A 13187-nucleotide genomic window follows, 5' to 3' on the forward strand; every position below is an offset into this window, starting at 1 on the left:
GCCGCCCACGCCGGGCCGGCTTCCAGGAGCAGCTGCAGCGAGCTTCCTGCAGATGCTGCTGCAGAACAAGCGGTGAGCCCCGCTCCTTCACCAAACTCTCAGACCAGCCAAAATTGCTCAGGGCTCATCTGGGGAAGGAAGTTTGTAAACTTGAATTATAGCAAGTCACACCAAGGACTCTGCTCACAAAAATGCAAAATCACAACATTGCAGCCTATAAGAAGTTTATTGTGTCTTCAAGACACTACAGTGTAGACTCCTCTCCCAGAGAAGGGTCTTTCAGAGACAGGGAACCATCCTCCAGGTGAGATGCTCATTTGTCATTCTCATAGGCCGCTGGATTCTTCCTCTTGGATCTCTCAAACTCCTGGGTCCCCCATGTGTAGAGAAGATAAAATGCTATAAATGCTTTAAAAATCAAAAGTGAGAAAAAAGCAGTGAGTACATATAAGACCAAAGGGTCCCTGTCCTCTTTTCTGAATCATAACAGATTCTGCCCTCTACTTTGTCTTAAAAAAGAAAAAAAAAAAGTTTTTAAACCAGATGATCAAGAAAGGTTACCTACACCCCTATTTGACAGGCGACCAAATGAAAAGGGCACCTGGAACATTGTCACTAAACCTTCCCCATCTCTCCCCTATAGCACATTTAAAACTATTTAATGTAAAAAAACAACAAAATTTTTCGTTAGATAATGGAGGTAAAATTAACATTAACTTGACCATTCAACCAAATTCACAATGTTGCGCAACTACCACCACTGTCTCCTGCACATTAACACATAATAGTTCGTCGCTAAGAAAGAAATGGGTAAAGATGAACTCAGGGAGACGGAGTCACACAAGTGACCTTGGGCCACTCATTTATGTTCTCCGTGACTCACTTTCCTCATCTTCATGTAAGATGGAGAAGATGACAGGACTAGTTCAAAGACCTTGAGGAATTTTCAGCGAGGAAACGTTGTGTACGGCGAGTCGCTGAGCGCCTGCCCAACGGCGAGCGCTCCGCGACGGGCCCACAGTGACCCCGGTGAACGGGCGGCCGGCCCCCGCCCCGCCAAGGCACTCACGCGGCACGGCGCGAAGGATGGACGCCTGAGTGCGGCGCAGCACGTTGGGGATGCCCTTGCTGAGGAAGTGCGGGAAGGCCTGCTGCTCGAAGGGCGACAAGCCGTAGCTGATCACATGCCGCACCCTTGACAGATTCCCAAACTCACGGCCCATGGTGGCGGCGGCGCCTGCAGGACCGAGGGCAAACAGGAGCTGGGCTCAGCCCTGGGATGCACCGCCCGCACCCCGACAGGCCCGCCCCGGCGCTCGTAGTCCTCCCCAGCCCGGGTGGCGTCCACCCTCCCAGGGGCCACAAGGACCGGGGGACACAAACCCCAGTCCCGCACCAGGGTCACCTCGCTCTCTACAGTCGCGGGATGCACCGGCCTCCGTCCGCCACTTCCGGTAGAACCGGAAGCCAGTCTAGAAGGCTGTGAAGTCACTTCCGGGGCATACCATTTTCCCACTGTTCTTGGGGATGGCGCCGGTGTCCCCGTTCTGGAGAAAAGTGCCTCGGCCGAGTGATTGATTCTGTGGGTGGGCGGTACCTGGACCGGGGGAATGGGGCCTAACGCGGGACGACCGTCGAGCGGGTTTTGGGGTCCCGGGGCGCCCCTCCTCGGAGTCTCATCCTTTCCCCCAGCCCTCCGCCTTTTCGTGGGGTCGCGGAAGGGGCCGTGTGCCAAGAGGGACAAAGAGATGACGAGAAAGGGGCCCACCGACCTTTCGGCCCTGGCCTGGCGCTCAGCACCTGCGAGCCCTCCACCTGTGGAGAGCGCCCCTGAGGCTCGAGTGGGTGCCGCCGCCCGGCAGCGAACGCGAGGTTTTACACTGTCCGGTGCGGTGGCTGAAACCCGGCTCGACCCTAGTATCGAAGTCAGGGACTCAGATCTGAGTCTTCTCTCGGGCGCCACCGCCTGAAACTTCCACTGACAGGGTGTAGACTTGCCCAGGGTAGAATAAAAACCCTTCCGCAGATGCAGCCACAAGAGTCCCCGAATAATTGTCAAGCGATTGGTAAAGGGCTGTTAAGTAGCGGTATGAGAGAAGGACGAGGCTACCCCCACGGCATCCGGCTCGCCCCACTTCCCCGTCCGCGAGATGGATCGGCGGGAGCGGGGGCGGGTAAGATGCCCTCCATCTTCCCCCGCTTTCCAGGAGGACTGGCGAAGGACGGTGCCCGTGGGGCCGTTACCGTGTTTTCGGAAGGCGCTTCCTGCCTCAGGACGCTGCTGCCCTGTGCAGCTGGCTGGCTGTTCTGCTGGCTGCAGTGTTGTGTTCGTCATGGAATTGCTGGCCCTCTGTCATCTAGAACTAAGGTTTCCAATAGTTTGGATGTATTTTATGTCCTGCTTCCTAGCCAGGGGCCAGGTAGGCTTGGCAGGCGAAGAACTTAACATTTGCAAACATCTCTCAGTTTTATCATCCTAAGTACTGCACAGACGGGTTCACTATCTTGTACCAGGGGTGTGGGTTGCCTTTTTACCAGCGGAGTCTCTCTAGGGGTGGCACCGGATATCCCCTTGTTTCTGCTATTCATGGCGCACCTTTGTCTCATTTTTCTAAAACATGATCTCTAGTCTGGTCGCAGCTCCAAGGTAACAACATAAATACTTCTAACAGTTAATGGAAATACTATGGGAAATTCGACCACCATTTGAGTGATTAGTAAAATAATAAGTAAAACTTTCATGTACTTGCTCGCACCTACAAACATCTCTAAACTTTTTGACCAAACTGTGTACAGGTGAATGTGCAGAGGAAGCAAAGAGATCAAGATACTATATTTAAAAATGAGTCAAGGCTAAAGGTGATGTCGTCCTTTTTTAAGCATGTTGCCCTATGACACGTGCATATCCTTTACTAAGCCACCTGGGAGAACTGGGCAACCTAACAGTTCTCTGCTCTCTGGAATTTCAACACTAAGTGTGACTTTTGCCCTCCAAATCGACATGCGGTAAATAGTTATTCTAAGCACCATTAAGTGGGAGAGGTGGTGAGGATGAAGGGACAGGAAGAGTAAACCTAATACCATAAATTGCATGTCAACAGATCTTTGTGTCATCATGAATAATTAGTTAGCTTTTCCATGTGCCTTGGAAGTTTCAGCAAGCAGCTAAGGAACACTTAAAGAATCCTAATCTCAAAAAATGGGTGGCTTTATTTTAAGATAGTTTCTTCATTTCTCTTAGCCTTTCAGCTACATAGCTGGTGCATTAGTGCAACGATAAGAGGTTTTAAATAAATGTAAGGAAAGCAAAATAACCAAATAAATCCGTACTAATGAGGACACATTGGATAAAATACAATGTTATCAGCTGTTTGATAACACAGCTGATAAAAATTATCTTCAGCTAAGCTTCCTTGAGGTCTGATTACAGAAGTGACCGTAGCCCACCCACACACCTAAAATTTATTTAAGAGATCAACCTAGGCTCTTCCTGGCTTTCCGGAAGAAGGATGGTATGGTGGTGTTCCTTGCTGGTTCTCGCAAGCCATGGCCCTACCCAGCAAATTCCTTTTTTGGTTTGGCTGCTTTTCCTGGCTGGGTTTTCCTATTAGCCTTGGTTCTCAGGCTTCTAGGGAAGAAGCTCAGGTTGCAGCCAGTGCTGAGCTGGAATCTGAGGCTGAACCTTGGTCCCTGCTGCAGCCTCCAGGTGGGAGAAACAGAACTGGCCTCCTTTCCCCGCTCTTCAAAGTTCTGTGTGATGGGCAAGGTGGGGCCCCTAGGCTGCAGCCAGACTCCAGAGCTTTGCGCTACATGAAGAGGCTCTATAAGGCATATGCTACCAAGGAGGGGATCCCTAAGTCCAACAGAAGTCACCTCTACAACACTGTTCGGCTCTTCACCCCTTCTGTCCAGCATGAGCAGGCCTCTGTGGACCAGATGACAGGTGTGTGGGAGTGATGGCTTCATGGGCGGAGGGAAGATGACAAACCCAGCTGTGCTTCAATTAGGGAAAGGAGCTGGGCCTTGCTCCTTGAATTGCATTTTACTTTGCATCATACTCAGTATCCAAATGCAAACAAACCTGGTACTTGGTCTTACTGTTCCTTCTAGTGCCATCATGGGTTAAGGTGGGCTAATATGATAGAATTTCAGAGCTAGAAGAGACGTAATGGCTCTAGGGGCCAAGCAGAGTGCCGCTGGAGGGGGTTAGTATCTTGTCCAAGGCCACAAAGTCAAGGCTGGAAGCCATGTATTTTGTCTTCCAGTTGTTTGTTCTTCCCATTTGACCAGTGCTGGCCTGAAAATGTGCCTAAAATATCTCATAGCTATTGGTGTTCTTTGTCACACACGCTGTTTTCCCCTGCTTGTCACTCTCTGTGAGGGGAAAGCTGAAGTCCCGATTCCAAGCAGTAGGTCCTTACAAGAACATACAGTCTGAGTCAGCATGTTGGTGAGTATGTGTGAAAGAGGCAGTGCTTCCTTTCACACTTTTCATATATTTTTATATATATTAAAAATTTTTTTTTCCCCACTCATGGTTCATGGTTCTAACCCAACAGGCCAACAGGCCAGGGGTGGCTGTTTGAACCCCTTCCTCCTTCCTTGCTGTCCTACTTTGTTTGGGTGGTTTCAGAGCGTCTGTTTGCTGTCACTCTCAAGTGTTTCAAATTAACGTAGGCAGTTAAGCTTTCTTTATTGACGCCATCCATTACGCAGGGGTGTCCGACCTTTTGGCATCTCTGGGCCACACTGGAAGAAGTTGTCTTGGGCCACACGTTAAATACATTGCAACGTGTAATCATAAAAAAATCTCATAATGTTTTAAGTAAATGTACAACTTTGTGTTGGGCTGCATTCACAGCCACCCTGGGCCGCAGGTTGGACACCCCTGCAAGGCTTGGAACGTCTGCTTAACAAGCCTAGTAAGTGTTTTTATTACAGTTTTCCCTCTAGAGACTCCCCAAGAGAAAAATATTTTTTCCTTATTGGCTTCCTCCGTGTTTGGGGCAAATTAATTGAGATTCTAAAACTTAAGAATGTGTAATAATTCTGTTGTTTTAATTCACCACCAAAGCTGTTCTGACTTTCTGGTGAGAAAATGTCCATTGTAGTTGCTGGGAATTACTTATGGTCCCAATTACCTGCATTTTCTGTAAAACTACCATACCCCCTTTTCTTTGAGATTTGAAATGGGAAAAGAGGAGGGAGAAAGCACATTTCCAAATACTAATTCCTCGATTTAACTTCCTTTTCTGTTTGATTTGTATTCAAGCACTACTGGTGGATTTTTTTTTTTCTTCCCAGGAGCCACGCCATCAGTGGACCTGCTGTTTAGCCTGGATCGTGTTACTGCTGTTGAACACTTACTCAAGTCAGTCTTGCTATACACTTTCAACAACTCAGTTTCTTTCCCCTCTGCTGCTAAATGCATGTGCCACCTGGTGATGAAAGAGCCAGAGTCTTCTAGCAAGACTCTCCCTAGAGCTTCACACTTCTTTTCCTTTACATCACAGTTTGAATTTAGAAAGAAATACAAATGGGTTGAGGTTGACGTGACCGCCCTGCTTCATCCTCTAGTGGCCTCCGACAAGAGAAGTATTCACATGTCTGTGAACTTGACGTGTGTGAAAGACCAGCTGCAGCCCGCTTCAGCACGGGACGGCCCCTTTAGCCTGGTTCCCCCCTCACTGCTTCTCTATCTGAACGACACAAGCGCTCACGCTTATCACAGGTGGTATTCCCTCCACTATAAAAGGAGCCCCTCACAGGCCCCTGCCCAGAGAGGGCTGTCTGCCTGTCCCACGGGAGAAGAGGCTGCCAAGGGAGTAAGATCTTCCCGTCACCGCAGAGGTCAGCAAACGGTCCGCTCAGAATTACAGAAGCCTCTGGCTCCAGCTTCCTTCAATCTAAGTGAATACTTCAAACAGTTTCTTTTTCCCCAAAATGAGTGTGAGCTCCATGACTTTAAACTCAGCTTTAGTCAGCTGAAGTGGGACAGCTGGATTGTGGCCCCGCATAGATATAACCCTCGGTACTGTAAAGGGGACTGTCCGAGGGCAGTCGGGCACCGGTACGGCTCTCCGGTTCACGCCACGGTGCAGAACATCATCTATGAGAAGCAGCTTGACTCCTCAGTGCCAAGACCGTCGTGCGTGCCCGCCACATACAGCCCTTTGAGTGTGTTGGCTGTTGAGCCCGATGGCTCGATTGCTTATAAGGAATATGAAGATATGATAGCCACTAAGTGCACCTGTCGTTAATGTGTGGTCCTCTAAACTAAAGCATCGAGCCTCTTCGGCAAGATCAATGCCTACCTGTGCCTTCAGGACAGAGCTTCAATGTCAAATTGCTAAATATAACGCAGTGTGCCTTGTAAAAGGAAGAAGCCGTATAGATTGGCGCGTTCTGTGGTATCTGTCAGTGGAAAGGGGTAACCTCTGCCTCTTCTATTTGTGAATGTAAATGCGATTATTGGGGAGAGCTTTCAATTTCTTTCCCTAAGCAATTTCTTTTCATGACAGTATTGTTTTTGATGCTAAAAAACCTTAATTAGCATTAATCTCGGATAGAATTGCGCTCTAAATAGACAGTTCAGAGTGTTGTAGTCTTAATGGAATAATAAATTCCTGTCCGTGGCATGAATTTCCTGTGTGTGTGTGTTTATTAAATAAAGATTGCTTTTATATGGGAATTTGGGAGGCAGACGAAGTATGTCTGAAAGCTAGTCTTGGCTCAACTTTTGATCTCTTTTTTCAGAGTAAAAAAAGAGGCCAACTTCTTTACGTAAACCCTGATGAAGTGAGGTTTCACTAGGTCTAGAGAGCACACAACAAAACCCGCTTCTGTTGCATGCATCTGACTGGTACACACTATACTAACCCTGCTCGTTAGACGGCCTGTGTAAAGTGGCCGATTCATATCAAACAATATAGCATTTGTTCTGTTTATTTAAAGGAAATTGCCTTGCAGAATTTTGCCAAGAAAATGCAGTGTTTAAGATTTTTAAAATGTATTTTCTCCTTTATGTATTTAGGTCTCTGACCCTATGGAAGGAAGTCAAGGAGAATTTTTGTTTATTTTTTCCAATTTCCCTTAGCTCCCATCACTCCACGCCCACGTATTTTTTTCAGGTGGACTTTGGACTGTTCCCACTGAGCCAAGCTGGCGGTGACAAGCTTATATTACAGAGGGAGCCTTGTTTAAATATGAGGGCTTATATGTGAGTTTTCAATTTACGTTAAGAGCACCCTAGAGGCACTGAGGGCTGATGCAGAGATTTCTGTTTCAGAGTTTCTAAAACCCTAGCCTACAAACTAAAAGTAACTCCTATGTGGAAGAAGTATTTTCTACTCTTGTGAATGATGTTTTCTTAGTGCTTAATGTCTAACTAAAGAATCATCTTGGATTTTGATAGGGACGATGTTGGATCTGCGGAGCAGATTAGGGAGTATTGCCGTCTTAACAATGCTAAGTCTTCCTACCCGTGACCGTGGGATGTTTTCCCCTTTACTTAGATCTTCTATTTCTTTCAAAAATGTTTTGTAGCTTTTAAGTAAGAGTTTTAAACTTTTTGTTAAATTTCTAAGAATTTTATTCTTTTCGATGTTGTTATGAATGGAAGTGTTCATTTAATTTTGGGATTGCTTCCTGGGACTATCATACATACACATTATAAATCTGCACATACTGACAAAAATTGCTCTTTTTTCTGCTCATTTCTTCCTCTTGAAAACATTTTCAGAAAAATGGGACTGGAGCAAAGGAGAAATTTTAGGTAGCCTATTTTCTAAATAACTTTACTATCTTGTATAGCTTGAAAGTGTCTTTATTCTTTAGTAAAGGAGGTTGCAAGTTTGACAGATGGTGCTTCAGGGGTCTTGTTTCAACAGTCATTCTTAGGAGTAAAAAATATCTAGGATTGAAAAGACCATGAGTAATGGTGGCAACATACAATTAAACATTCGAAAGTAAGTCTCCCTTAAATATAGCTGTTTCTAAATGGGCCGTATGAAACAAACTTATGGGATTCCTCATTGTTCCTCAGTTACCCTAAGCTGACTTAATTTTTGTTTTTCTGAAACAATTTTTTGTTTTTATTCTTTTCATGGCCCGGTTCTGTGGCCGAGTGTGGAACATGCTCTGCAAACTAAAGATTTCGAAAAGAAGAAAATAAAAGGGAAACTCTGATGGACATTAAGCATCTGAGTCAATGTCAAAATCAGGACCAGGAAAAATAGTTCACCCTTATAGGTTAAGGTCTAGACTGACTGACTTAAAAAAAACAAAAACAAAACACTTCTGCAGAGTGTTTTGATGTTGCAGCTGAGGGATGATAGTTTGCAGAGCTAGAAGCTTGGCTTTTTTTTTTTTTTTTTTTGGTCCTATTATTTTTCGGCTTTATATGTAAATCTAGTTTCTCTCATTCATAAGACAGTGTTAATATTCAGGGCTGATATGTCTGCTAAATTTAAACTTCAGCAATTCTCTTCTACACAATTGAGGAGGATATACTAGTCTCCCAGCTGCCTCCTCCATATGAAACCTGTTTTTCTTGGGTTACTCTTATAAAAGCTGCCACTTTAGAAGATAAATGAGAAAGGACAGTAGTGATTTAAATCTGGAAATTTAAGGATGAGGCTACATCTGCCCTAAATAGATGCATTCAGCTTCGGTATTTAGTCCAGATGAGATATGAGGTCACCTAGCGTGGTGAGTGCCTCCGCGTGCCGGCGAACAATGGGGCTTGTCAAGGGGTGGTTTTACCTGCCTTTCTGACTTTCCTGCTCTTTATCGGTTTAAATCACCTCCTGTGTTACCTTGAATGCTTTGTATTTTGCTAGTCAGCTTGAGGAGCAGCAGCTACCCAGACTTGGTTTAGAGCTCAGTTTAGACAGTCTGTGGGAAAAATAAAGTTGCTCTTTCATGGAGCAAAGGAGGAAGTACTCATGGTTATATAAGTGATAAAAGGAAAACGCTCAGATGGAAGAACTTGGTTTACATTAAAACTTTAGTCAGTTTTAAATCATGCCTTTGGAGTGATTGCAACTTATAAAATGATAAATGAGGTGAAATTATAAAATTTAAGTATTCTTTTAGAGGATTGAGTCCCAATAACATTCCTTAAGTATGTAGATTGGCTGAATGGATTGGTAAGATAGAAATGTATGTTGCTCTATCCATTAACTGTTCTCTAAATAGAAGGAAAAATAAACACAACCAGGAAAATGGTACTTCATCCTTTACCAGAATTGACAAGTCAGGTAGGCTCTCCACGTGTGGTTAATTACTTCCTGATGCAACTATTCTTCCCAGACCACAGATTTACTGGTCAATCTTTGGAACAGGCCTTGGTTTTTTTTAAACCAAGGCTATTGCAATATCCATTTAAAAAACAGGGTTTTATAGGTGGACTGAGAGTATTTTGTTTGTCCTGCCTCACCGTGTAATGCAATTCGTGTGGGAAAATTGAGTAATTAGATGTATGTGGATAAGGGCCAACTGCACACTTGGGGCATCCTCGATGCTCTGTGAGCCGCTCACAGGCTGTTTCTAGACCGGCCTTCCCGCGTAGGAAGGCTGTGACAGGCAGTGTGAGGCTCTCACAGCCCGTGCCTGGGCGTCACCCTGGCAGACTCAGAAATCGTTGGCTCCTTAAATAAATAGTTATTGAACACTGACTATGGGCCCCGTACTGTGTGTGGTTAAGCACGGAGTCTAATGTTCTCAGCTTCAGAAAAAAGATATCACCTACCAGAAATGGGGACTTCCTTTATCAGCCTAAGTTCTGTCAGTAAGTATCTGTCATCACAGAATATTCTGTGGAGGAATACATTTTGGGGTGAGAACTACATAAGCAGGCTGAATAAATTACTAAATTATCTTTAGAATTTTTAAAATCCTCACCTGAGGATGTGTTTATTGATTTTAGAGAGAGAGGAAGAGGGAGAGAGAGAAACATTGATTGGTTGCCTCCCATACGTGCCCCGATCAGGGATTGAAACCACAACCTAGGCATGTGCCCTGCCCAGGAATCGAACCCGGTAACCTTTTGGCGTCTGGATGATGTTCCAATCAACTGAGCTACTCAGCCAGGGCTGGATTAGAATGTTTTCATTAAATGTTTTACCTTAAGATAATTATAGATTCATATGGAATTGTGAAAAATAATAGATCTCATGTCGCCTTTATCCAGTCCCCTCAATGATAGCATCTTGCAAAAGCACAGCATGCTGTACCACTAGGATATTGACATTGATAAAACAGATTAGAATTTTTCACATTGAAAGTCACTTGGATCAAGGGAAATGCTGATCCTAACATCAATAAAGTTATCTACTGATGGCATTAGTGGTTCAGTATTTTTTCATCTTCTACCACACGTCACCTCTACCCATTAAACTTTGAGCCTTTTAAACTACACATTTATTCAATACATATTTATTGGGCAAATACTACATGTCAGGTATTCTAGCTGCTGGTGTAATAGTGGTATATAAGAGGGACAAGCACTTGCTGTCACAGAACTCAGGTTCCAGTGGGGAGAGGCAGACAGATAAGTAAACACCGTGAGCAGCCGTGTACAGGGAAGGACCTCTAGGCAGAACAAACTTGTCTCCTGACACCAGAAACGCCTGAGTATGACTGGCAAGTGGGAAAGGAGAAGGAATAAATGAAATGGCAGGTGGGTGGGAAGAGATGAGGCTGAAGCAGCAGACAGAGGCTGATGTAGGATCTTGTTGGCCTGTGCAAGGAGATTGAATTTTTATGCCAAGATCAATAGGAAGCCATTAAAAATGTTTAATCAGGAGCCTGACGTGATTGGATTCTTTTTTTTTTTTTTTTTTTTTAAAGATCCAGTGACCCTGGCTGGGTGGCTCAGCTGGTTGGAGCATCGTCCAGTACACCGGGGTGGGTTGCGGAGTCAGTCCCCTGGTGGAGCACATGCCTAAGTTGCGAGTTCGATCCCTGGCCGTGGTGCGCACGGGAGGCAGCTGGCTGATTTTTCTCTCTCTCTCACTGATATTTCTCTCACGTACTGTTGCTCCCTCCCTCTCCCTCTAAAATCAATAAGTATGTTCACAGGTGTTGCAGGACGGCAACCTTTTACACTGAGAGAAGAAACTGATGTTCTCTTGGTGAAAGAAAATGATAAAATGTTCCTCATTTCCTGGCTTCATATTCCCATCCACGTGAGATGTTTCTTAATCATCATCTTTCTTTGTTCTGTTTGTTTTCTTCTATGAGTATTGTTCTGTTTCCGTTTGTTTTGGTCTCTCCCTTTCATGGGCATCTCCGAGTGTAAGATCCTAGAAAGCTGTTGGAAGTTGTGCACGAGAGGGTGGATGTGTTGATTTAACAGGCTTTTTGGTTCGAGGCTTCTATCAGTTCCTGTAGGTTCCTCCACAGAACTATTATCCAATCATCTGGTGGGAGAGAGAGAGGCAAAGATACACCCTCAGCTGCTGGTGGTCTTAGAGCTCCTCAGCACAACGGGCTGTGAGCTTTCACCTAATCCCTTCCCCCAACCTCGACCACCCCGGGAGTTCACTGTCTGGATTCCACTTTTCCACAGAAACAACTGCCAGCCTCATGCTGGGCTGGGGGAGGGGTGATCACCTAGCTGCTGGGGGGGGGGGGGGAGTAGTATACATTGGGGTCCGGTGATTCCACCCCCAGATTCAGCCAACACCCGCCGGCAGTGGTAGCCAGGACCGCTGTCTGCCAGGGTCCACGGTGTCTTCATTTCCTGAGCTTTCCCATGTGCTCTTTTCACCCGTTCTTTGCCCCATGGGTATATTTGATATACACTTGTTACAATGTTAATGGGCGGTAGTAGAGATAAATTTGTGTGTTCAGTCCTCTGAGTCAAAAAGAGGTACCGCTATAAGCACCATGTAAAGACCTTGTTCAAACCTCTGCTTACAGAAAACAAGAGTCTATAGCAAATTGTAACCCTTTTGTGTCCTGCAAAGAACTTTCTATGTGTTCTCTATTTGATGGCTTCCTTTAACTTCTCCATCTCATTCTTATTCAGTCTGGGGTCAGAAACGTAGAACCCTTTCCAAGGCAGGAGCACATCCAATATTTGGATTGCTTACCAAATGTAACATTAAAAGTACCTCATTAGATAGTATTAACTAGCAGGACCCAACTAGTTATCAATAAGTAATCTGAAGTTTTGGCTGAACATAGGGAAACTGAGTTCAATTGTTACCTTTAGAAAAGGGGAAAACAAGCTTCACAGTTTATTAAAGTCAAAATAAAGGCTGATGTGCCAAGTCTCCATCGCACCATTTGCCAGGAAAATTGGTGCTGTGGGCTTCCCAGATCACGGCATGACTGGAGAAGTGAGCAGGGTCTCAGGCTTTCCCTGTGGCGGCGCCCTGGACCGTTACCCGTCTGGGAAATATTTGCAAAGGGCTTAAGCGGGTCGTGGAGACGAAGGAAGCTTGGAGATTTGCTGAATTGACGCCACGTGGTAAGTGCTTCCCGGGACTGAAGGCTTCGCGGCTTCCTCTCGCTCAGATCCATCTCCAACAAAACTACATGCAAATGAGATTTTTAAAATGCCCAACAGAGCAGCACTTGGTTTATTACCACTCATCAAGATCAGACTAGAGAGAGGAACGGTGGACATAGCCTAAGGAAGAGAGCAGACTAAGGACAAGCATGGGCGCTGGGACCGCCCGGCCGTGGCTCGGGGCAGTGGGTTCCCTCACCTGAAGGATGAGTCACAGGGCCATTGTGAGAATTAAACAGGTTAAATCATGTAAAGAGCTTAGAACAATGTCTAGCCAATAGATTCTCACTAAGTGCTGCTTTTATTATTATTATTATCTTCACCAAGAGGCTCTGGAGCGGTGCTTGCCAGGGCAGCACCTCATGGCTATTGAGCATTTGAAACGGGCGAATTAAAGCTGAGAGGAGCTGCGCGTGGGGATATACACCAGGTCTCAAAGACTGAGCATGGAAAAAAAGAATAAAATATCTCACTTTGTTGTATTGATTATACATTGAAGTGATAATATTCTGTTATGTTGGACCTATTTGGATATACTAAATATGTATATATATATTATTAAAATCAATTTTACCTGTTTTCTTTATGTGTCTATCACATAATATAAAACTACATGTGTAGCTTACATTATATTTCTGTTGGACAGCACAACTGTCTCTTCTTCATA

The 13187-nt window shown here is 45.2% G+C and overlaps 2 protein-coding genes across 4 annotated transcripts; one reads left to right on the forward strand and one right to left on the reverse strand.

Annotated features, from left to right (window-relative positions):
- Positions 1-207: 207 nt before the first annotated feature.
- LOC129066439 (cytochrome b-c1 complex subunit 8) lies at positions 208-1515 on the reverse strand. Of its 3 annotated transcripts, none has more exons than XM_054567988.1 (3): positions 1406-1515; positions 1070-1237; positions 208-408 (listed from the first exon to the last, which is right to left on the reverse strand). In XM_054567988.1, the coding sequence occupies exons 2-3, from the start codon at positions 1221-1223 to the stop codon at positions 314-316; spliced, it is 249 nt and encodes an 82-aa protein (XP_054423963.1). In that variant the 5' UTR covers positions 1224-1237; positions 1406-1515; the 3' UTR covers positions 208-313. The 3 variants fall into 3 exon arrangements, with proteins under 3 accessions (XP_054423963.1, XP_054423962.1, XP_054423961.1); XM_054567987.1 differs by having other exon boundaries at positions 1397-1482; XM_054567986.1 differs by having other exon boundaries at positions 1384-1456.
- A 2031-nt stretch (positions 1516-3546) lies between these two features.
- GDF9 (growth differentiation factor 9) lies at positions 3547-6280 on the forward strand. The gene is made up of 2 exons (XM_054567989.1): positions 3547-3943; positions 5305-6280. Exons 1-2 carry the CDS (start codon positions 3547-3549, stop codon positions 6258-6260), a joined length of 1353 nt encoding a protein of 450 aa, XP_054423964.1. The 3' UTR covers positions 6261-6280.
- Positions 6281-13187: the final 6907 nt, after the last annotated feature.

This window comes from Pteronotus mesoamericanus, unplaced genomic scaffold (genome assembly GCF_021234165.1).
Source record: "Pteronotus mesoamericanus isolate MK-2021 breed Mesoamerican mustached bat unplaced genomic scaffold, CSHL_Meso_final contig_2, whole genome shotgun sequence".
In the NCBI taxonomy this organism is placed as follows: domain Eukaryota; kingdom Metazoa; phylum Chordata; class Mammalia; order Chiroptera; family Mormoopidae; genus Pteronotus; species Pteronotus mesoamericanus.

Coding starts and splice junctions, on each gene's coding strand:
- GDF9 (XM_054567989.1), top strand. CDS start 3,547: ATGGCCCTACCCAGCAAATTCCTTTTTTGGTTTGGCTGCTTTTCCTGG. Junction 3,944..5,304: donor CTCTGTGGACCAGATGACAG/GTGTGTGGGAGT, acceptor TTTTCTTCCCAG/GAGCCACGCCATCAGTGGAC.
- LOC129066439 (XM_054567988.1), bottom strand. CDS start 1,223: ATGGGCCGTGAGTTTGGGAATCTGTCAAGGGTGCGGCATGTGATCAGC. Junction 409..1,069: donor CATCCTTCGCGCCGTGCCGC/GTGAGTGCCTTG, acceptor TGATTTTTAAAG/CATTTATAGCATTTTATCTT.